Consider the following 23,300-nt stretch of genomic DNA (forward strand, 5'->3'; position numbering starts at 1 on the left):
ACTTCTGTGTGAATTCCAGGTTCCTCCTCCCTCTTTATGCTTTTGCCACAGCTGCCATTCACTCGCTGGCACCCCAATAAAGGAACAGTCCTCTATCTGGGGTGCCTTGTGCCATAAGCGGGCACCTGGCCCCTTCCTCCCTTTAAAGAAGTAAAATAAACGCCCTCCCTCTGCTCCTGTCTCTTCTCTCCCTTGTGAATCCTTTCGCAGCCGCCTCACCAGCCAAAACCCTGACAGTGACGTGGGAAACTCCCCCAGGAAGGGCTGTCCCTGTGGGAGGAGGTGCGGGGACCCCGGGCTGCCCCCTCGCTCCTGCCCCGCCCCCCCTCCCTCTGTCCCTGCACAGGCCTGGCCGCCGGGCTCGGCCCCGCCCCCATCGCGGAGTCGCTCAGCTCAGGCTCTGGCCCCGCCCACCCCGCAGGGAGGCGCATGCGCAGTTCCTTGCAGACGCGGAAGCGGCTGTGGAGGGGAAGGTGGCGGTTCCCCTGAGGAGGGTGTTTGTCTTTAAAGCGGAGGCTCCCCGTCCCCCTCCCCGCAGGGAAGGCTGAGGGCGCTGCCGGCGCTGAAGTCCGTGTTGGGGTCCCCGCCCCGGAGCCTCTCTCAGCGGTGAGTCCGCGTCCCGGGAGGCTGCGCGGTGCGGGCGCCACGTTCCTTTGGGAGGAAACGGAGGCCCCGGCCCGGGGTCTCTCCGCCTGTGGCTGTGGCCACCGCCTGCCGCGCGGTTTTCCCGCTGAAAACCGTTCCCGGGGCCGCCGGTCCTCCCCGCGGGGCTGAGAGTCTGGGTCAGGGGGTTCCCGCCCTTTGCGCCCCTCCCCCCGCCCGGCGCTTTCCGCCCAAAGAGCCCGGATGGCTCCCGGCCTGGGGGTCCGCACCCCCCTCTTAGGCCCACCCCCATTTAATAAGGGGTCTGCCTGCCCGGGGAGCACAGTGTCCATGGGGGGGCTCAGGGGGAGGACGCGGTGTCCCCTGAAGAGGCGAGCTGCCCGCAGGGAGGGGCTTTGTGGGCGCGGTGACTGCGGGGGGCGGGGGCCCAGGCTGGGGGGTCAGGAGAGGGAGTGAGAGACAGACACGTGGGCGGGAGGAAGGGCAGCGAGGGGTCCACAGAGAGGGGCCCATAGGGGGTGTGGGGGGGACTGGATGGGACGGTAGGAGTGAGGGGGTCACTCGGGAAAGTGGCCTGAGGAGGAAGGAAGCGGAGACACAGGGAGGAGGGGGAGCCCAGAGAGAGGAAGGGGGGCTGAGAGGGAGCGGGTCCTGGGGAGCAGAAGTGGGGGCCGCACAGGAGGAGGCACTTGAGACAGAGACACGGGTTCAGAGGAGAAGAGTTGGGGAGCGAGTGCAGGGACAGAAAGGGGGGCTCAGGGATGAGGGAGCAGAGGGAGCAGCCCTGAGTCAGCAGCTGTGGGAGCGGGACCGACGGGAACAGGCAGCAGAGGGGCCGCGGGCGTGGGGAGGGGAAGACGCAGACGTGTGTGGAGATGGAGCCTCAGAGACCAGGAGAAAGAGCCCCTGAAGGGAAGGAGGTTTCAGGAGTTTCATGGTCCAGGTGTAGGACAGACAGACAGAAAAGGGGGGGGGGGGAGCAGAGGAGGGGGGGACACAGGAAAGGACCACAGTGGAGGGAAAGGGAGCAGGAGACAGAGACAGATCCACAGACAGAAATACATGTAGTGGGAGGAGGGGAACCCTGATCTGGGTGAGGGGTGAGCAGATGGGTGGTGGATGGTTAAGTTGTGATGTATCAGCTGCGGATATATATATATATCTGTTCATCTCCAGGAGGCAGGGAGAGGGAGAGAGAGTTAGAAACATCAATGAGGAAAGACAATCATTTATCCGGACTAGGAATCTAACCATGACCTAACCATGGTTCATAGGTCTAAGCTCAGTCACTGAGTTATGCTGCCTAGGTGTGCCTTTATTTTTTTAATTTAACAGCTGAATTGTATTAGTTATACAGGTTGAATGAGAATTCTAAATCTCCAGTTTGTAAGGCTTGGGAATTTTATAATCATTTCCTTCCAGTTGCAACCTTTATTCACTGAGAGGAGAGAGACTTGTCTGTTGGTCATGGGTCCCTTGTAATTTCCTGGGATGCAACGAGGAAGTGACCTGTATCACCATTTGATCCTTTTCTTTCAGGGCTATTTAAAGCCTTAGCTTTGTTGCTGTGGGGTGTGTGTGTGTTCTGTGGATTTACTTTTTCTATGTCTGACAATTTATTATTTGAAAACATCCTTAGATAAATCCTCTGGGTCTTCTCAGATCCCCTGAGGAGCTTAAAGAAATGCCCTCAGGGGCACTTTCCCCAATGGAGTTGGACAGCAGCTCTGGGTGGGGCATCCTTGGTTACTGGGGGCCTCCAGGTGATGGAAGGTGAGACAGGGATAGCAGGAGGGGTGTAGGATGCCTTTGTGAGAGTGGGGAGCAGGCTTTGTTCAGGGAAAGCAAGGGGGTGCTCTGTTTGGTGTGGGGCATCAGGACAGCAGCTCACCTCATTTCTGTAGGAGTTTGTGGGTGTCTTTGGGAGGAGAGACACATGAAGACGAAATAAAACACCTCACAGTGTGGTCTCCATGTAGGGGTTCATTGTTCCTGTCTCTCCTGTGACCGAAGACACGAAGGGTGGCCTTTTCCTTCTTTGCAGATCCTTCTGACTATGAGTGAGATGAGCTGATTAACAGGCTGGGCTGACATCTTAGAAGGCACATTCTGTGACTCCTCAACATAGTGTCACCTGAGAAAACACCCCACACCCTGATCAGGACCAGGACCAAATGGCTGCTTCTCAGGTAAAAGATGTGTCCTGGGTCACAGGCTATGTTTCCTTTTCCTCTGACATCTGGTGATTTATTTCTCTACAGCTGATGTTCTTGTCTTTGCAGGTTGTTTTTCTTTCCTTATTTTATTACTTTATTCAACACAGTCAATGTCAGCAGTTTCTATATTTCTCTTTTTTGTGTGTTTTTCTTCTCTTTTTCCTGTCTTTTCAATATATATTTTTAATTGCTTTCAGAATGGAAAGGAGATGGAGAGAGAGATAGAAACATCAATTAGGTAGGGAATCATGGGGCAGCTGCCTCCTGCATGCACTGGGTATGGAGTTTGAAGCCTGGAGTGTGCCCTGACGAGGAACCTAAGCCTGCCCTCCTGGTTCATAGGTCAGCCGTCTACCTCTCAGCCACACTGTCCGGGTTATACTCCCCTCCATTGTGCCAGAGCCTTGTCTGCATGCATTTTATCACCCTCCCCAGCTGTGGTTGTAAATTTGTGAGGTTGTAAATCCTCCCGTGAGAAGATATTTTCTTACCTATTTTCCATTAACTTTTCAAGAGTGGAAGTCAGGGAAGTAGGGGCAGAAAAAGGAAAGGGAGAGAGAGGGAAAGGGGAGAGGGAGGGGGAGGGGAAGTGGGAAAGGGAGGGGTAGAGGAAGGATTCAGGAAGCATTCCTACCTTTAATCAGTGACTTTCAACTACTAAAAATACCCCTTTGGTGACAGATCAAAATTGGAAGGCAGCCATGTCTAACATCCCTATTGGGATGGGGTCAGAGGCTGGAAATGTCCCTCTTGTTAGAGGCTGAGGTATCAGTGAAGAAGGCAAATGCAGGTTTTAGGTTCACGTGGCTGCAGCATCAGCTCTAGATCAGGGGTAAGAAGCTGCACATCTGACTGCTCAGAATAGCTCAGAAAGTTCTGAAAAAAGGGCAAATAGAAGAGACTTGCTCATTAGATTAGTACGAGAGACTTGGTCGGTAAATGTACTGTTAGCTTACAGAACATGAGAGGCACAGGTCGATAGGCACTTGCAAAAACTAATGTTTATTTGTGATCATTTCCACATATTTACTTATTGAGGTATTTTTGGCAGTAATGTCACAGCAGTGGTGATCTGACCTTCCGTGTGCCTCAGTCACCTGATGCCCATGGTCTCAGTCCACCTGACGGTCACGTGGCACAGGTGCTCCCCTCACTGTAGAGTTAATAGTTGTAAGGTCCAGGTGGATACGGGGCGCCAAGGGAACCGCAAACACAAACTGGACATTGGCAAGGGACTTTCCAGCTCCACCAAACATCCCGTTTCCAGCCCAGCTGCAAACTGCTACAAACATCCTGGTAGCGACGGGCAACCGACAACAAACCTGCCCATATAATCTTCCCACTCCCCCTATTGTGTGTGACTCCCCCGGCCTGTGATCGCAGACCACGGGACCTCACCCGAGAGCATCTGCCTCTTGAATAAACAGTGCACTCTGCTTTTAATTTGGACTCTGGTGCCTTTCTTCAGTCAAAAGTTACATTCTTGGTGCCTAAACCCGGGAGACCTTCGTGCCACTGGGCTGCGTCTCCTCTGAGAACCAGAAACTGACACTCTGGTGGAATCGGAAGTTGCAGGAGGTCCCAGGGGCCCCCTGAGGCTCAGCCTCTCCGACTAAAGGCTTTACCAGCGATCTCAGTTCCAACCGGCTGTGATGTAGGCTCTTCCTCTGTCGGGGGGTTCTTTCCTGAGTCTCCTTGACTGGAGTCGCAGCTGCCCCAAGGAGACGCCGTCCGGACCTGACAAAGTCTGAGGATGCTGGGACTCGCAGTCCTTCCTGTTTTCTGACGGTGAATTGCCTGCCTTGGGGACGCCTGGGTAGATGTTCTCACCCCTACTGCACTCATTCTCTCCCGAAACCGGGACACCGGGACGCCGTTTCGGGCAGGACGAGTGTCTGGGACTCCTGACAATGGGTAGCCAACCCTCTAAGCCGGACCCAACCAATCCAAAAACATCTCTAGGGTGCATTCTTTCTAATTGGAACAAACTCACCTTCTCGGATCTGAGGAAAAAGAAACTAATCTATTTTTGCACTGTCTGGTGGCCTCAATACGTTTTATATAATGGCTCCCAGTGGCCGCCTGAGGGTACTTTTGATTTCGGAACACTCATTGACTTGGTATGTTCACTCTCGCCCCAACCTTTGGTGCCTCCTACTCCACCCCCTCCTGCTCCACCTCTCAGGTCCTCTTAGCCACAGCCGGACCTCCAACATTGACTCCAGGGGAGGACAAGGGCCAGAACTCCGCCTCCAATTCCTCCTCCGAATCCGAACCCTCTGCTTTTACTATCCCCCCCCCCCCAAGACCTCGAATCTCCCCCTTTCCGGCTCCCTCCTCGCCCAGCCGAGGATGAATCCCTCTGTGCCCGGCTTAGTCCCAGCTCTGCTAACTCCCCTTCTTCCATTCTAGCCAGCACTCTCTCGAACTCAAACTGCAAAGGGTTACCTGGCAGGGTAAAAGTTCAGGAGGAAAACGGGGTCACGCCTGGCTGGGTTCAGTAATTTTTCTATGCCACGGTCCCTGCCCCCAGCACATTCAGCCATCTTTCCATGCCACGGTCCCTCCCCCTAGCACATTCCCTACTGGTCTTATGCCCGAATCAAATCTTTGATTCTGCGCCCTCCTCTATGATTCTGGAGTATTGAGTGTATAAAGAAGCAGCCTCCTCCCTATGCCCCCTCCCACAGGAGGTTGCAGTGTTCCTCCTGTGCGCTCATATTCATTCTAACCGTCTGCCTTCCTCTGTGTGCTCCGCCAAATCTCCGCCCCCATGGCTCCCAGCAAGTTAAATTCACAGGTAGCTGGCCAGTTCCCTTTGGGAGAAATTGCAGCTGGGAAAGATTTCATTCTCCCATCCCAGTACCCACCCCTGCAAGGACTCCGGTTCCTAGAAGGAGTGGAACCAGGGCGGCCCCTTTCTTCCTGCCTGAGGAGGGAGCCAGGGTGGCTTCCAGTTCTCCGTCGGTCCTGATTGACAAATTGGTAGTTAGGAATACCAGGTAAGAACCTGTGAGGAATGATGGGTCCTCTTGCAGTGAAAGTGGGAGGAATGTTAGAATGCACTGTTATCTAAGGGAAAAGAGGAAGGGATGGAGCAGTGGAAGCCAGGGACCTGGAGGCTGGAGAAAAGGCGGGGGGTGGGGAGGGAGCAGGCTGCATGAAGGCATGACTAAGAATGAGTGGGTTATAGGGCTATCATCAAGGAGGCAGGGAAGGGGTCCGGTGGCCAGCGGGCAGGTGGATTTGCCGTCAGTACCCATGACCGAGATCTTGGAAGGATAAAGGGGGCCCAAAAAGGAGGGCAGGACAGAGAGGGCAGCCCCCGTGTTGACCAGGAAGGTGACACACTACCTTCAGTGCGAGCGTGGTGGGGGCTGTCGAAGCTGGGCTTCTTCAGTCTTCAGCCAGTCCCAGCATGGCCAGCAGCGGGTCATGACCTGGAAGGGCGGCCCCTCCACACTGGGGTACAGAGGGCCCGCCACCTTTCCAGGGGCAGTCACTTTTCCAGTGGCGCTTTGACCTTATGCCGGGCAGGGCTTGGTTGGAGTCCGGGGCTGGGGGCACTGCTTTGCCCAGTGACCTTTATTTCCGCATTTGAAGCATTCTCCGGTGGCGATCCTTTCATTGCACCCCCAACGCGCACAGCCCCCTTGGGGCCATGGCGGCTGCCTTTAGCCGCAGGACTGCAACCAAGTCTGTAGGTCTACCTTCTGTTGAAGGTGGGCATTAAAATGTTAAAGGCCATTTTTCGCTTGATCTCGGACCATGGTCTGAGGGCTCAGGTTAGAGAGTGGGGGGCATAGATTCAGACTCTGCCCTCAGTCCCTTCCGCCTCCCTCGGGCAGAATGGGCGCAGAAATAGAAGAGGCTGTTTTGGAGCTAACGTTCTCAGGATTTCGGCTCTCAGGGATAGGGGAGAAGGCGGCTGCTGGTTGAGAGGGTCTGAAGAGAGCATTTCTTAATTTGGGGAAGATCAGAAAAGTGAGAAAGAATGGCTGTCCCGATAAAATCTTTCCCAGCTGCAATTTCTCCCAAAGGGAACTGGCCAGCTACCTGTGAATTTAACTTGCTGGGAGCCATGGGGGCGGAGATTTGGCGGAGCACACAGAGGAAGGCAGATGGTTAGAATGAATATGAGCACACAGGGGGAACACTGCAACCTCCTGTGGGAGGGGGCATAACCAAATGCTTAACTTCCTACCTCTGTCTGGAATTCCCTGATGCCTTGGCTCCTACCCTTCCTGGGTCCCTTGGTTATCATTTGTCTATTATTAATATTTGCTTCTTATCTCTTACAGTTCCTTCAAAATTGGGCAAAAAGCATCACAAAGGTAGCAGTTAACCAGATGCTACTACATCCCTGCTCCCGCATCCCCCTGGACCCTCCGACCCAGGGCCCATAAGCCTACATCCCAACTAAGCCCGAAGCAGCCAGAGCGGTCAGCACCCATTATCACTAAAAGGTCGAAATGTAAGGTCCAGGTGGATACGGGGCGCCCAGGGAACCGCAAACACAAACTGGACATTGGCAAGGGACTTTCCAGCTCCACCAAACATCCCGTTTCCAACCTAACTGCAAACTGCTACAAACATTCTGGTAGCGACCGGCAACCGACAACAAACCTGCCCATATAATCTTCCCACTCCCCCTATTGTGTGTGACTCCCCCGGCCTGTGATCGCAGACCTCGGGACCTCACCCGAGAGCATCTGCCTCTTGGATAAACAGTGCACTCTGCTTTTAATTTGGACTCTGGTGCCTTTCTTCGGTCAAACGTTACAATAGTCTCCTTTTCTCAGGAACAAGGGTGTAGTAGTGATTTTTTTTTTTTTTTTTTTTTGTAGTAGCGATTTAATGGAAGTTGTACAAAGACCATCACTTCACATCTGGAAATGTCCCTCTTGTTAGTTTGGGTTTGCTTTGGAAAATGAAGGACTTACTTTTATTTCCTCTAGATCATTGGCTTTTTCATGGGAGCTTTAAACAATCAGGCCTTGATTCTTTACATTTCCCTTCGATTCTGTACTCACATGAGAGACATACCCTACACCAGTGGTTCTTAACCTGTGGGTCGCGGCCCGTTTGGGGGCCGAACGACCCTTTCACAGGGGTCACTAAGACTGTCGGAAAACACATATATAAGTACATATTGTTTTTGTGATTAATGACTATGCTTTAATTATGTTTAATTTGTAACAATGAAAATACATCCTGCATATCAGATATTTACATTACAATTCATAACAGTAGCAAAATTACAGTTATGAAGTAACAACAAAAATAATTTTATGTTTGGGGGTCACCACAACATGCAGAACTGTATTAAAGGGTCGCGGCATTAGCAAGGTTGAGAACCAGTGTCCTACACTATCATTTTTTTGTATTTTCTTAAAAGTTTTCAAGAATGACATTGTTAATGTATGTTCAGTTTCATTAAATTTCTACAACATAGCTCTCCACTAATGATAACATAAAAATTTTGAAAGAAATGTACTAATAAGAAAAATGAGTTCCCCTAGGCTGGTGTGATGTTTCTCTCTCTTTCACATATTTCTCTCTCTCTCCTCTCTCTCCCTCTTCTTTTCCCGCCTCTACCTCCCTGCCTTCCACTCTTGAAAAATCAGTGGGAAATATCTTCTCATGGGAGGATTTACAACCACAGAAAGGGAAACAATAGTCTAACTTGTTTTCTATTTTTATCTTTTCTCCTTATTGTGTTTATAAAACACAAAAGGGATCATATACAAATAGATTCATGAGATTTATGCAGTCACTAAACCATCTTGATTTCATAGTGGTAAAATGTGTCTCTGTACCTAAGCTGTTAGCGTTATTTTAGCTGTGTTTTCTTTGTGTGTGTGTTTTTTTTAATATATATTTTATTGATTTTTTACAGAGAAGAAGGGAGAGGGATAGAGAGTTAGAAACATCGATGAGAGAGAAACATCGATCAGCTGCCTCCTGCACACCCCCCACTGGGGATGTGCCTCCAACCAAGGTACATGCCCTTGACTGGAATCGAACCTGGGACCCTTGAGTCCACAGGCTGACGCTTTATCCACTGAGCCAAACCAGTTAGGGCTCTTTGTGTTTTTTTTCCATGTACCAGTATATTTTTATGTATTTCAGAGAGGAAATGAGAGGAACATCAGTGATGAGAGAGAATCATTGACCGGCTACCTCCTGTACACCCAACACTGGGGATTTTGACTGCAACCTGGTCGTGTGTCTAGACCAGCCGTGGGCAAACTACGGCCCGTGGGCCGGATCCGGCCCATTTGAAATGAATAAAACTAAAAAAAAAAAAAAAAAGACCGTACCCTTTTATGTAATGATGTTTACTTTGAATTTATATTAGTTCACACAAACACTCCATCCATGCTTTTGTTCCGGCCCTCCGGTCCAGTTTAAGAACCTATTGTGGCCCTCGAGTCAAAAAGTTTGCCCACGCCTGGTCTAGACCATGAATGGCGTGAGTGACCACTTGTTGTATGGGTCAGCACACAAGAGCCACACCTGCTGGTCCAGGCAGAATAATCTTGTTTTAAGATTACTCATAATAAATTCCCAAATAGCATTGTGGTTCCTATGTGTCCTATTCCATGAAAACTGGATTCCGTTAACAAACCCTTTTAGTTCAAAGTTCTGTATGAATTTTTCCTTGTGTTTTCTTTTTCTGTGTATTCAGAAGTGTGGCACATGATGTGGAAACATTAGCATCACAAGTAAAAAGTAAGCTTGTTACACATGTGGAAACACGGGGCCCATCTCAGAACCTGGATCAGAGATTGTATTTTTATAGAAGTTCATTTCCTTGTGGTCTGCTTCACACTTGAGAAGAACTCCATATACTTCCAACCAGCATGACCTTTCCCGCTGAGAAATATACATCACTGACCCTGAACGCTGTAAATGCAGCCTTCAGAAGTCTATAAGCCTGTGTCCATGCCTTAATTTTGAAGTTTATTTTCCTGTAAAGGAAAATCTGTACTGTGGATTTGTGGACGTTTGTCATCCTCCTGTGTCAGTATTAGAAAACATATCAGAGAATATTACTGGGGCAAAGTGATCTTACTGTATAGTTCAGGATACCCCCTACGGTCAAAACCTCTTCTCCTAACACTGTTTTCATGTTGGGTGACATGAACTCTTCTTGTGACCTCTTGTTAACTGTCTTTTATTTCAGGAACCGTTGTCCTTCAGGGATGTGGCCATAAATTTCTCTCAGGAGGAATGGGAATGCCTGGACCCAGCTCAGCGGAAATTGTACATGGATGTGATGTTGGAGAACTACAGCAACCTGGTCTCCGTGGGTGAGGATGACTTCCTTCCCGAGTTCCTTCTCAACCCTCAGGATTTTTTTCCTTTATTATATTAACACTAGTAGCCCGGTGCACGGGAGAAGGGGCCCCTCAGTATGGCCTTCCCCCTCTCCAATGTGAGACCCCTCAGGGAATGTCCAACTACCTGTTTGTGCCCACACTTTTAACAGATAACAGCTCCATTGTTGTTTCTTTCTTATGCTTAAAACCATTGGAATTAGTAGGTATTCAAAGTGTGTATACATTTTGGGGGGACACCCTGTATATCTCTAGTCAGTGGTGAAATAAACCTACAGTAGATTTGGAACCCCCACACAGGGAACCTCGCTCACTCCCCACATGTCTCCCCACTTCAATTTCCACCTTCATGGTCAGCAGGAGAATCAACATTTTCTCTCATTAATTCGGAAAAACACGTCCTGTCACCCGCTGCCCAGCAGGAGTGAGCTAGGCCCCTAGCAAGCGAGGCTCAGTCAGGGCAGCCTTCGCTCATGGGTGCTGGCACCCAAAGTGCACATTGCTCCTCTACAGTCGCCCTGACTATCCCACTGTTTCACTGAGAGGACGGAATTCCTCTCCGCCTCTGGGTTCTTGATCTTGAACGCTGACCAAAGGCACCTCAGCAAGGGCCGCCCATGCCCACCAGGTTTGTCTATCTGCACGTGCTCCTGCCTCAGCACCTGCATTAATCCCCCAGAGGTGATCTTGTAGTTGCACTGGCCTCCGTGGGAACAGGGCATCACCACTCCGCCCTCTCACTGTCATCTCACAGGCGCCCACTCTCAGCACCCAGAACACCCAGACACTCTCCAAAGGACGTGAGCGCATCAGAGGGGATATGTGCACATCCTGTGGGGGTGTTAGGCATGCCGGGTTGATGGAAGTGCGGTGAAGAGGTGGGGGGAACTTGTGCACGCCTTGGTTTGCAACTGTTGCAGGCGTGGTAGGGTGACAGTGTGCTGGGGATGTTCACACACCAGGGGGGATGTGCACACCAGATGCCTCTGGCTTTTCAGATCTGCAAGCCCCTGGAGCGGCCAGGAGGATGTCAGTCTGGCCCGCCATGGTGGCTGTCCCTGCGATCCTGCACCTTCTGGGCCAGGAGGCGGATCTTGCGCAGCCACTCCTGGGCGCTGATGGCCTGCAGGCGCTACTTCAGCTCAGCCTGCAGGCTCCGCTTGGCGTACTCAGAGCTGTCACCAACGCCATGTGGGGAGTATAGGCTGCCCTCCGCCAGCCTGCCTCCCCTGTCCAGAGGCTCTCTGCACTGCTCACCTGCCCAGAGTGACTGGGGCTGGGCGGAAGCCAGGCGTCCTGCCCTGCCCAATCCCGGCCGATCCGCCCCTGTGCGAGCTGCTGCCCTGCCGGGAAGGGTCACGGATCCAGGTCCCGGGACCATAGACAGCCTCCCGCGCTGCCCCCTGCCGGGCAGGGTCACAGATCCGGGTGCCGGGATCGCAGACAGCCTTTCCCACTGCCTCCCACCTTCAGTATGCAAATTAGCCATAATCTTGTTGCTTCAGGGCTGGGGTCCCCACTGGGGTGCCTGGCCAGTCTGGATGAGGGGATGATGGCTGTTTGCAGCTGGTCACACCCCCTTCAGGGTGGGGGTCCCCACTGGGGTGCCTGGCCAGTCTGGATGAGGGGATGATGGCTGTTTGCAGCTGGTCACACCCCCCTTCAGGGAGGGGGCCCCCACTGGGGTGCCTGGCCAGTCTGGGTGAGGGGCTGAAGGCCGTTTTCAGACTGGCGGGTGACTGAAGCTCCCAACCTCTCCTTTTTTTCTTTTTTCTTTTATTCTGGGATTTATTTACCTTCTGTGGCTGTCACTGAAGCTGAGGCTTGGCTGCAGCTCTCAGACCTTGGCTGCAGCTCTCAGACCTCGGCTGCTGAAAGCAGGTTGGGTTTGTTTGGGTTCTATAATTGAAACACTGTTGCAGTCCTGCTGGCTGAAGCCCTGCTGCCTGAAAGCAGATTTCTGGAGTTTGTTTAGCTTCTATACTTGCAGCATTGTTTCTTAGAGTGCAAGCTCAGAGGCCGGTAGCGGCAGGTGGGGAACCTTGACTTCCTCCATCACTGGAGCAAGCAAGTCTCCTGTTTGCTTCAGTGCCTGGCTGCTGGCCGCCATCTTGGTTGGCAGTTAATTTGCGTAAGGATATACTGATTAGCCAATGGGAAGGGTGTTGGGGTTATGGTCAGTTTGCATGTTTCTCTTTTATTAGATAGGATCTCTAGGGGCTTCTGCTTTCTGTGTTAGATTCATGCTCTCAAGGAACAAATTAAGCCCCAGCAGGTTGGGCTCAGTGGATTGAGGGCCGGCCTGCAGACTGAAAGGTCCCTGGTTCGATTCTGGTCAACAACCAACGCCTGGGTCCTGTCGGGTGTGTGCAGGAGGCAACCAATCAATGATTCTCTCTCATCATTGATATTTCTATCTCTCTTTCCCTCTCCATTTTTCTCTGAAAGCAATAAAATTTTGTATGTTTTAAAAGAGTAACAAATTGGGGGTCCGTAGGAGAGAAAAGCAAAGCTTTGTGATATATGTGAATTAGGAACTCAGTATTTGCACACTTTACATGTTGTCTACACTAATTAAGGTACTATCAGAAAAGGATATTTTAGGAAATCATTTTTTAGAATATTCTAAGATTCTGCCATGTCTCTGACCAGAGGACAACCTGGATTGGAAATGGGAAAGTTTTATCAAAATTCATAATCCACTGTCTTTTATTTTCTAAGATTTTATTGAATTCAGAGAAGAAGGGAGAATTAGAGAGAGATAGGAAATTAAGCTGGGCATTAGTTGATGTTTTTGTATGTGCCCTGACCAGAGATCAAACCTACAACTTGGTTATATCGGTACGATCCTCTAAGCAACTGGGCTACCTGTGCAGGCAGATTGGATTCTTTCATTTTAGTTCTATTTATCTAGGCTTCTATCATATTTTTGAATGGCTTCATGTATTATTTCCTTACTAGAGGCCCGGTGCATGAAATTCGTGCACCGAGGGTGTGGGTGTTACTCAGCCCAGCCCGCACCCTCTCCAATCTGGAACCCCTTGAGGGTTGTTCGATTGCCTGTTTAATTCCAATCCCACAGGGATCAGGCCTAAATGGGCAGTGGATATCCCTCTCACAATCCCGGACTGCTGGCTCCCAATCGGTCGCCTGCCTGCCTGCCTGCCTGCCTGATTGCCCCTAACCGCTTCTGCCTGCCAGCTAGCCTAATCATTCCCTAACTACTCCCCTGCCAGCCTGATCGATGCCTAACTGCTCCCCTGCCATACAGTCGCCCCCAACTGCCCTCCCCTGCCGGCTCATTTGCTCTCAACTGTCCTCCCTTAATGGCCGAGTCGACCCCTGCTCCCCTCTTCTCATGGCCTGGTGGCCCCTGACTGCCCTCCCCTGATGGCTTGGTTGCCCCTAACAGCCTTCCCCTGCTGACCTGATCACCCCCAACTACCCTCCCCTGCCAGGCTGGTCACCCCTAACTACCCTCCCCTCAAGGCCTGGTCCCCCCCAACTGCCCTCCCTTGCAGTCCTGGTCCTCCCCCAACTGCTATCCCCTGCAGGCCTGGTCAACCCCAACTACCCTCCCCTGTTAGCCAGGTTGCCCCTAACTGCCCTCCCCTGCTGGCCATCTTGTGGATGTGGGCACCACCATCTTTGAGGGCATGGCACTCAATTAGCTTATTCCCTCCTTATTGGCTGTGGGCACCATCATGTTTGGGACAGCATGAGGGTCAATTAGCACATTCCCTCTTTATTAGATAGGATAGTAGTGAATAAGACATCATTGTATGTCCTGAACTGTATTTATCCATTCCCTTGTTGCCAGTCCTCTTCATTGCTTCCAATTTTACTAAATTATGAATAAACAGCCTCCTTGTAGGCTTTTGTGTAGATCAGTGGTGGCGAACCTTTTGAGCTTGGCGTGTCAGCATTTTTTTAAAAATATATTTTATTGATTTTTACTTTTAAAAAGTTGTTTCCTCTCCATTGTTTATCATCGGTTTTGTCAAAATTCTTATTGGGTGGTTTTTTAAAAAATATATATTTTATTGATTTTTTACAGAGAGGAAGGGAGAGGGACAGAGAGTCAGAAACATCAATGAGAGAGAAACATCCATTAGCTGCCTCCTGCACACCAACTACTGGGGATGCACCCACAACCAAGGTACATGCCCTTGACTGGAATCAAACCTGGGATCCTTCAGTCCCCAGGCTGACGCTCTATCCACTGAGCCAAACCGATCAGGTCGTTCGTTGTTGGGTGCTTTTGTTCATTTATCAATTCCATGTTTTATTTCATGCCATCTTCTCCGCAGTATTTTTCTCCTTAGAAAACCCCTAATGATCTTAGAGGAGCTATTCTTTCCATGAGGAATTATTTTTTATATGTCTTTAGATAGTATTCTGGGACACATGATATTTTCATTGTTTTTTATCTGTTCTCATGTTTATATTCATTCTCCTTAGAATTCGTGAGCTGCTTGCATTTGTATGTTGCTTCCTCCAATTGTCAGGATCTTAAACAATTAATTTTTTATATAAGTTACCTACTGCTTTTCACTATTCTGTCTCTATGGGGTCCCCTTGGTAGCCGATTTGTTAGTATCTTAGGAGTTCCTTAAATTCTGTTCACATTTCCACGTGTTTGTTGGCTTCTCTGAATCAAAATGTTAATGAATTAAAATTGTAATGATTTATGTACAAATTCTTTGATTATTTAATTACTGTATTTTAAATGTATGTTTATTGATTTCAGAGAGGAAAGGCGAGGGAGAGAGAGATAGAAACATCAGTGAAGAGAGAGAATCATCGATGGGCTGTTTACTGTATGATCGGGGATTGAGCCTTCAACTCAGGCCTGTGCCCTAATGTGGAACCAAACCGTGACTTTGTAGTTCATAGGTAGAGACAATCTCTGAGCCACCACTTCCAGGCAAATTCTTTGATGTTTTGAGTTGATTGTGTCTTTCATGATTCTAGTGTATTTTATTTTAAATGTGGAACGCTTCACTAATTTGTGTGTCACTCTTGCGCAGGGGCCAAGCTAGTCTTCTCTGTATCGTACCAATTTTAGTATATGTGCCACCGAAGCCAGCACATGTATTTTTTAATTTTGGTATTATGTAGTTCAATATCCCCCTTCCGTGTGGTATTTATAAAGTACTTTCGCGCCCTGACCGGTTTGGCTCAGTGGATAGAGCGTCGGCCCGTAGACTCAAGGGTCCCAGGTTCGATTCCGGTCAAGGGTATGTACCTTGGTTGCGGGCACATACCCAGTGGGGAGTGTGCAGGAGGCAGCTGATCGATGTTTCTCATTGATGTTTCTAACTCTCTATCCCTCTCCCTTCCTCTCTGTAAAAAAATCAATAAAATATATTTTTTAAAAAAAGTACTTTCGCATTATATTATATTTTTATTTTGGTTACATAATATTTTGGTGATTTTGTATAGTTTTCTTTTTTCTCCTTTTTGGCTTCAAGATTTTCCATTCTTTTTTGTGGTAATTAACATATTTCCATTAATGTAGTGCCAGTTTGATTACATTTATTTTGTTTTCCTGATGGTACACTTTTTCTGTTTTTTTTCATGACTCAGTATCTTTCGTTGAGATTCCTGAATGGTAAAGTAGCAGGCTTTTGAACATGCTTTCTATAGGACACTGATAACCATCTGTGGAACAAATTCTACTTTTGGTCAACACTATTTTCTGGATCTCTATTCCTGGTTCGGCTGTCACTTTAATTTCCCAGTTGGAAATGTTCTCTGTTTCTTTCTCAGACCCGCTGTATCTTTCAGGCTTGATATATATCTTCAGTATCACACTCTGTGTGGTGCTCGAACAATTTCCCATTGTGTGACAAGCAGCCACAACAGGGCACTCACTGTGTACCGCCATTGTGTTTGCACTCTGTGTCATGCACAACTGAAACTTGTTATTCAAGATGCTTCAAAACAAGCAGATCATGGAACATGTACTTTCCTCATCTCTGTCTCTCCAGCGAAGAAACTGGGAATTGGGAGTGTTTTTATAATATGGCCATCATGTGCCAAAGGGTTTGAGCAGTTTTCATCGGCAAATGTAAGCAACTCTTTGTCCCTCTTTGATATGAGTTTTCCTCACTTTACCTATCTAGAGCTTTCCTTGAATCCTTCACTACCTCTTGGAGTACTCAAAACTGTCATTTGGTCTATAGTTGCTGGTAACTTCAAAGTGCTCTCACCACCTGATTGTCAAAACTGAAAATTTGTTTTTTTTCAGCTATGTCATCTGAAGATGACCAGGCCTTTATGCCCAAGACCAGAATACAAGATTTATTCTCTGAATTGATACTGGTAAGATATAAAAGGTGTCCCTTTGATAGTGTACACTTAATGAAAGTCTCAGTATTTGAGGAAGAGTGTGATGAGAACAGAGGTTATTAGTATGAACAGAACTAATCTGGAACCGTTCTCATAATAAAATTGTTGTTACCTAAAGAGGTGAAGTGTATTATGCATTTGGGAAACCTTCCTCATTAAAGTCAGTTCCATTGGCAGATCAGTGTGTTTCTGCACGTGCAGGTTGAAAACAGCTTTTAATATTATGCGTTCTTGAAAGGAAATCTGGATAAAGTAGGAGTTCACATATTGTGTAGTATAAATAATCATTTGAATTTTGTAAAATGTAGGGTGGGATTAAACTTTCATGCAATAATTTCTAAAATGTAGAGATTTGAAATATACCTATAAAATTTAAATATGCTCAATTGGGCAATCATTATTATTATTACTATCATTATCACTTTTAAATACATTTTTATTGAATTCAGAGATGAAGGGGGAGAGATAGAAACATCAGTGATAAGATCGTATCATTGACTGGATGCCTCCAACATGCCCCCACTGAGGATGGATCCCGCAACCTGTGAATGTGCTCTTGACTAGAAACAAACCCAGGTCCCTTCAGTCTGCTTGCCACTGCTCTATCCACTGACCAAACCAGCTAGTGCTTTTATTATTTATTTTTATTCAAAATATATTTTTTTGGATTCAGAGAGGCAGGGAGATGAAGAGAGATAGGCAAATATCCTTGATGAGAGAGAATTATTGACTGGCTGCCTCCTGCATTCCTCACATTGGGAAGTGATTCCGAACTTGAGGCTTGTGCCCTGATGGGGAATGGAACCCACCTTCTGGTTCAAAAATCAAGACTCAACCATTGAACCATGCTGGCTCAGCATTTGGCAATCTTTTTTTGCTTGTTGTTAATATATTTTACTGATTTTTTTACAGAGAGGAAGGGAGAGGGATAGAGAGTTAGAAACATTAATGAGAAGGAAACATCTATCAGCTGCCTCCTGCACAACCCCTCCTGAGGATGTGCCCAAAAGCAAGGTACATTCCCTTGAACAGAATTGAACCTGGGACCCTTCAATCTGCAGGCCAACACTCTATCCACTGAGCCAAACAGGTTAGGGCTGGCAGTCTTTTAAACAAGGATTCATTCTTTTTCCTCTGACAATGATTATTTTGTATTTAATTTTGTCTATAATTTTAATAAATTAGGAGAGCTTTTGTGTAAAACCATCTTGGTTTAATGAGTATCACAAAATGGTTCTTATGGAACAAGTGTACATGTTTAATGAAATTCTGTCAGTAAAGTTCTTTCCATGTCCCATTACTTCCAGAGTTCACATAATGGAGACAGTTGTGATCAATGGAATGAAAATCAAAAAAAATTTAAGCAAGACTTATATCTTAATCATTGGAGAAGCGAGTTTGCAGAGGAGCATTATAAAAGTGGAAGAGTCTGTGACCCAAGGTGCAATCACAAAATACGTGAGGTGATTCCTATTGTGGAGATGACACACAAAGGCAATAAATGTGTCCAGTCTTTTCAACCGTCTTCAAATTACACTGAACAAGAGAATATTCATCCTGGGGAGAAAGCTGACAAATGGAATCCTCGTGGTATAATTTCCAGTCAAATATTCAAGACAAATAACGTGAAAAAAATCCATAGTGGAAAAAAATCTTATAAATGTAGAGAATGTGATAAAGAATTCCTTCACGCCTCAAACCTGAATCGACATTGTCAAATGCATAATGGAGAGAAATGTTACAATTGTAGAGAATGTGGCAAGGCCTTTAGATGGTTGTCACACTTTACTACGCATCAGAGAGTTCATACTGGAGAGAAGCCTTACAAATGTGGAGAATGTGGCAAAGCTTTTAGCGATTTTTACTGTCTTAATACACATCAGAGAGTTCATACAGGAGAGAAACCTTATAAATGTGGAGAATGTGGCAAAACCTTTAGCCAGTCTTCATCCCTTACTTACCATCAGAGAGGTCACACGGGAGAGAAGCCTTACAAATGTAGAGAATGTGGCAAAGGTTTTAGCGATTTTTCCTCTCTTAATTCACATCAGAGAGTTCATACAGGAGAGAAACCTTATAAATGTAATGAATGTGGCAAAACCTTTAGCCATTCTTCATCACTTACTTGTCATCAGAGAGGTCACACGGGAGAGAAACCTTATAAATGTATAGAGTGTGGCAAATCCTTTGTCAGCTCCTCAGTCCTTACTATACATCAGAGAGTTCATTCTGGAGAGAAGCCTTATAAATGTAGAGAATGTGGCAAATCCTTTGTCAGCTCCTCACACCTTGCTTCACATCAGAGAGTTCACAGAGGAGAGAAGTCTTATAAATGTAGAGAATGTGGTAGAGGATTTTCGCACACCTCAAGCCTGAATGAACATCATCAAATTCATAATGGAGAGAAACATTACAAATGTAGAGAATGTGGCAAAACCTTTAGACGGTTCTCACACCTTACTAGGCATCAGAGAGTTCATACTGGAGAGAAGCCTTATATATGTGGAGAATGTGGCAAAGCTTTTAGCGATTACTCCTACCTTAATATACATCAGAGAATTCATACAGGGGAGAAACCTTATAAATGTAGAGAATGTGGCAAAGCCTTTAGTCATTCCTCCTCTCTTAATAGACATCAGAGAGTTCATTCTGGAGAGAACCCTTATAAATGTAGAGAAAGTGGCACATCCTTTATCAGCTACGCAAGTCTTACTAATCATCTAAGTGTTCATACTTAAGATAGGCCTTATAAGTGTAGAGAATGTGGTAAAGGATTCCTTGACGCATCAAACCTGAATGGACATCGGAAAATTCATAATGGAGAGAAACATTACAAATGTAAAGAATGTAACAGCCATTTATCAATGTTCATGCCTTACACTACAGCAGAGAGTTCAAACTTCATAGAAGTCTTACAGATGTGAGGAGGGTTATAAGTCCTTGACCAGCTGTGAGAACTTACTGAACATCACCGAATTCATACTGGAAGGAATCCTTATGAATGTGAAAAATGTAAAAAGCCTTTAATAGCCATTCGGATATTACTGTACTTGGAGACTTCATAACAAAAAGATACCTTACAAATGTAGAGAATGGGTTGGAGCCTTTACCCAAAGCTCAGAATTTACTGAACATCAGAGATTATTTAGTGGATGAAAGTCTTAGGCTGTGAAAAAAATTGTGAGAAAACCCTTAACCTGTGGTTAAACGTAACATCTTAGGCATCATTCTAAAGAGAAAGAGCAATAATATAAAGTATTTGGCCAAAGATTGAACCATGGTTGAAGCTTCATTGAGAATGATAAAATTAGTTCCTGAAAAATTTGAGGCATATGTCAAAGTGTTTATCTTCATGTATATGTAATACTACATCTCATAATTATTACTGGATAGAAACCCAGCAGATATAAAGAATGTGACAAAGCTTACTCAGAATGCAAACCTTACTTGAACTCATACTGGGCAGAAACAATACAAATGTAAACTGTTGGGGGCCAGATGTAAGCTGGCAAGGTCCTTGCACCTGAAGGGGCTAGCAAGGCTGGGACCCTTACCTACACAGTTTCCCCAGACTTGTTTGGATGGCAATTATCAGTAGAATAAGAGCAACCTTTGTAGAATGAGAACAGCCTTTCATGGCTTACCAAGAAGTCTGTTACTATTTACTGAGATATGCTGTACTGAGAACTTGTCCTTCTATTCTGTCCCTCCCTTAGAGATTAAGAGGAACAAAGAATACATTCCTCTTGACAGACCTCCTGTTCAGTGTGTTGTGTATAAATGGGATTGTGTGGCTAATAAAGTTGCTTCAGTTCCTCGAGAGCTATAGTCCTCCCGACCCCCCTTTCCTGTCTTTCTTTCTTTTCTCAATTCCCACCTCCCTGTCTCATCCTGGCTCAACCTGTCAGGCTGGCCCTGACAGTAAACAATGTCCTAAAGTTTTAAATCTGAAGAATCTGGGAAATCATATAGTTGGACCTACAGTCTCACTCAATATTAGGGATTGTAATTGTGTAATTCTACATTCATGATATAGGAGGGAGGACTTTTGTTCAAACTGTACAGTTTACAAATTTCCAAGGAATTTGTGCCTTAAAGTGACTAAAGATGTAAAAACTTGATCGAAATATGTAATTGATTATGAATTTTAAAGTATCACTGAATTCACACTAGATAGGTCGCCATAATGCCTTTCAGGTATTGCCCTAAATCAGAATGTTTATTACATAGTGTCCTCCAAACTTTCAATGTAGTTTGCTAATATTTTGTATGTATGACCATATCAAAAGAAGTGATGTTTCCATATGTACAGTTTCTTAGAGTGTTGCCTATTTTATATTGAAATCAATTGGAGTATTTTGAAATGGAAGTAATGTGATTCTACCCCCATATCACTTGATGCTGTTACGTTTTATTCCTAGTGTTTGTGTGTGAAATCATGGGGTTGATTGTTTCAGCCTTAAAGATCTGCCAGCTGTTGAATATTATATGGACTTCACTTGTGTATACTTTCCCATGGAATATTGGATACATTGTAAGGCGCACTATTTTTTTTCTTTTAGAGAACTAGAGGCCCAGTGCACTTGCACAGGTAGGGTCTTTATGCCTGGCAGATGATCAGGGCCGATCAGGTTCCCCCGCCTCTCCATCTCCTCAGCTCTTCCTTCCCTCCCGACCTGCTGCCACTGCCACTGGTCGCCTGGCATGTTCCGTGCTACCCCCTTGTAGTAAGCGCAGGTCATAGCAAGCGATCTGCTGGTCTCCCAGTGGATCTCCTGAGGGGACAATTTGCATATTAGCCTTTCATAATATAGGATAACACTATTCAAAGAATCTTTTACAATACTTCTCTAGGTTTATAAATGATATCATCAAAGTTACTTCGTTTTCTGTGCCAGTGTAATCAACTGAAAACTTTTTGAGGGCATGTGAGCTTGTAACATTTATGGGACTGGAACTAAATTCAGGACAGTACTGTCTGTGTAATAGATTGTCCATAATTAAGAGGAATATTGCAATAGCAGTGACATTGTTGTACCCAGGATTCCGAATTGGCAAGATCTCTACATGTCTAGAGAGGACACCTTTCCCAGTCTGTACTGCTAGCTGAACTCAGAAAAATTAATTCTATTTCTTTCCTGTTTCCTCTTCCTCTCTGGGTTTTCACTTTGTCTTCTAGGCTGCCATTCTTTTTGGAATGCTGTTACCATGGCATGTAGAGCTCTTCCTGTCCCACATCAGCCTTTCTAGCCCTTGTAGCTTCCACTCAATAGTTTGGAATTTATAATGCAAGGACTGACATCAGAATTTGGTGAATATTTTGCTTTATTTTCATGACGTAGCTAGCCCACCATTTGGGTTGTCATGCTGACACCTATAGTTTTTAATATGAACATGAAGTTTTTGGAAGACCATAAATTGGCATCTTTGTACTTGATAATTGGAATATTTCTTGTCCTGATTTTAATTGGAAACCTTAAGAATTTCTCAGTGTTACCTCATTAAGTGCTTTATTGGGATGGAATTTACCCATGTTAAACAGGTTTTATTCTCACGTGTATATGTATCTGTGTGTGTGTATCTACACTAATAAACGACAAAGATGCTAATTGACTGTACCTTTGCTATGCCCACCAATCAGAAGAGTATGCAAATTAACCCGAGGAAGATGGCTGCTAAATTTGCATACTACAAGTGGGGCGGGCAGTGCCCGATGCACCCGTGGGATCCAGGGTGAAGATTGGGGACTGTGGAGGCGGAGCTGGTGATGGCCTCTGGCAGAAGCTTGGGGCCTGGCCAGGGGCAGAGCTGGCAATCACATTGGGCTTGGGATTCCCTGCCCAGGCCTAACACCTGGCCTGAGGCCTTAGGCCTGGGCAGGGGCTTAGCCAGGATTGGTGTGAACTACAGAGGAAACGCCTTTTCTGACCGCTCATTGGCTAAGCTCCCTGTATGTGACTGATAATATTCTTAGTAACTTGGGTAATAATAATTCAAGAATGTGATGTAGGGTTTTTCCACCTCACTCCTGGAGAAAAAAACGAAGGTCTGCTGTTGGAGGGGCTAAGAAATATCATTTCCTGCCCTAGCTGGTTTGACTCGGTAGATAATGCCTCGGCCTGCCTACCACAGGGTCTGGGTTCAGTTCTGACCAAAGGCATGTACCTAGATTGCAGGCTCTTCCCTGGTTGGGGCCCAGGTCAGCGCTCATGCAGGAGGCAACCAATCAAAGTGTTCCTCTCACTTTGATGTTTCTCTGTCTCCCTTTGTCTTCCATATTCTCTAAAAATCAATGGAAACATATTCTCAGGTGAAGATAAAAAAAATAAATGTCATATCCTATGAAAGACACATCTGGAAAATGCTTAAGAATATTGTCATTTTTTCATGGTGAAGGGACTGGAGTTCGTGTTGATGAAAACACCTTGGTGGCTGTAGCAACGGGGTGATGGGGCTGGTGCCTTCCCCTGATCAGCAGAGTCGCCTCCCACAAAGGGAGGCCAGACTGCAGCTTAGGCCCATTCCCCAAGGGGAGCAAGGAGTGGGCCTAAGCCCTCAGTATGACATCCCCTGAGGGCTCCCAGTATGTGAGAGGAGGCAGGCTGGGCTGAGGGACACCCCCCGCCCCCGTGCACGAATTTCCTGCACCGGCCCCTAGTATATGTGTGTGTGGGTGTATCTAATCTAATAATAGACACACATGGTAATTGACCATACCTCCGCTACGCTTCCCATTAGCTAATCAGAATATGCAAATTAACCCAACCAAGATGGCGGCCGGCAG

The 23,300-nt window shown here is 46.7% G+C and overlaps 2 protein-coding genes and 1 non-coding gene across 3 annotated transcripts in view; 2 read left to right on the forward strand and 1 right to left on the reverse strand.

The window, feature by feature from the left end:
- Positions 1-23,300, forward strand: part of LOC139000038 (zinc finger protein 93-like) — a 162,604-nt gene that overhangs the window by 83,534 nt on the left and 55,770 nt on the right. The gene's annotated exons all lie outside the window — the stretch shown is intronic.
- LOC139000045 (zinc finger protein 665-like) lies at positions 459-22,125 on the forward strand. The gene is made up of 5 exons (XM_070402313.1): positions 459-606; positions 2,648-2,792; positions 10,009-10,135; positions 16,416-16,489; positions 17,824-22,125. Exons 2-5 carry the CDS (start codon positions 2,778-2,780, stop codon positions 19,252-19,254), a joined length of 1,647 nt encoding a protein of 548 aa, XP_070258414.1. The 5' UTR covers positions 459-606; positions 2,648-2,777; the 3' UTR covers positions 19,255-22,125.
- Positions 15,148-15,254, reverse strand: LOC139000414 (U6 spliceosomal RNA). The gene has a single exon (XR_011469591.1). It is a non-coding gene; the product is annotated as a U6 spliceosomal RNA (small nuclear RNA).

This window comes from Myotis yumanensis, unplaced genomic scaffold (genome assembly GCF_028538775.1).
Source record: "Myotis yumanensis isolate MYYU_CA2020_CCGP unplaced genomic scaffold, mMyoYum1.0.hap1 SCAF_23, whole genome shotgun sequence".
Classification (NCBI taxonomy): domain Eukaryota; kingdom Metazoa; phylum Chordata; class Mammalia; order Chiroptera; family Vespertilionidae; genus Myotis; species Myotis yumanensis.

What these genes read in the sequence shown, in the direction of transcription:
- LOC139000045 (XM_070402313.1), top strand. An exon ending in CAGCAACCTGGTCTCCGTGG is followed by an intron (nt 10,136 to 16,415) that starts GTGAGGATGACT and finishes GTTTTTTTTCAG; the next exon opens with CTATGTCATCTGAAGATGAC. An exon ending in TATTCTCTGAATTGATACTG is followed by an intron (nt 16,490 to 17,823) that starts GTAAGATATAAA and finishes CATTACTTCCAG; the next exon opens with AGTTCACATAATGGAGACAG.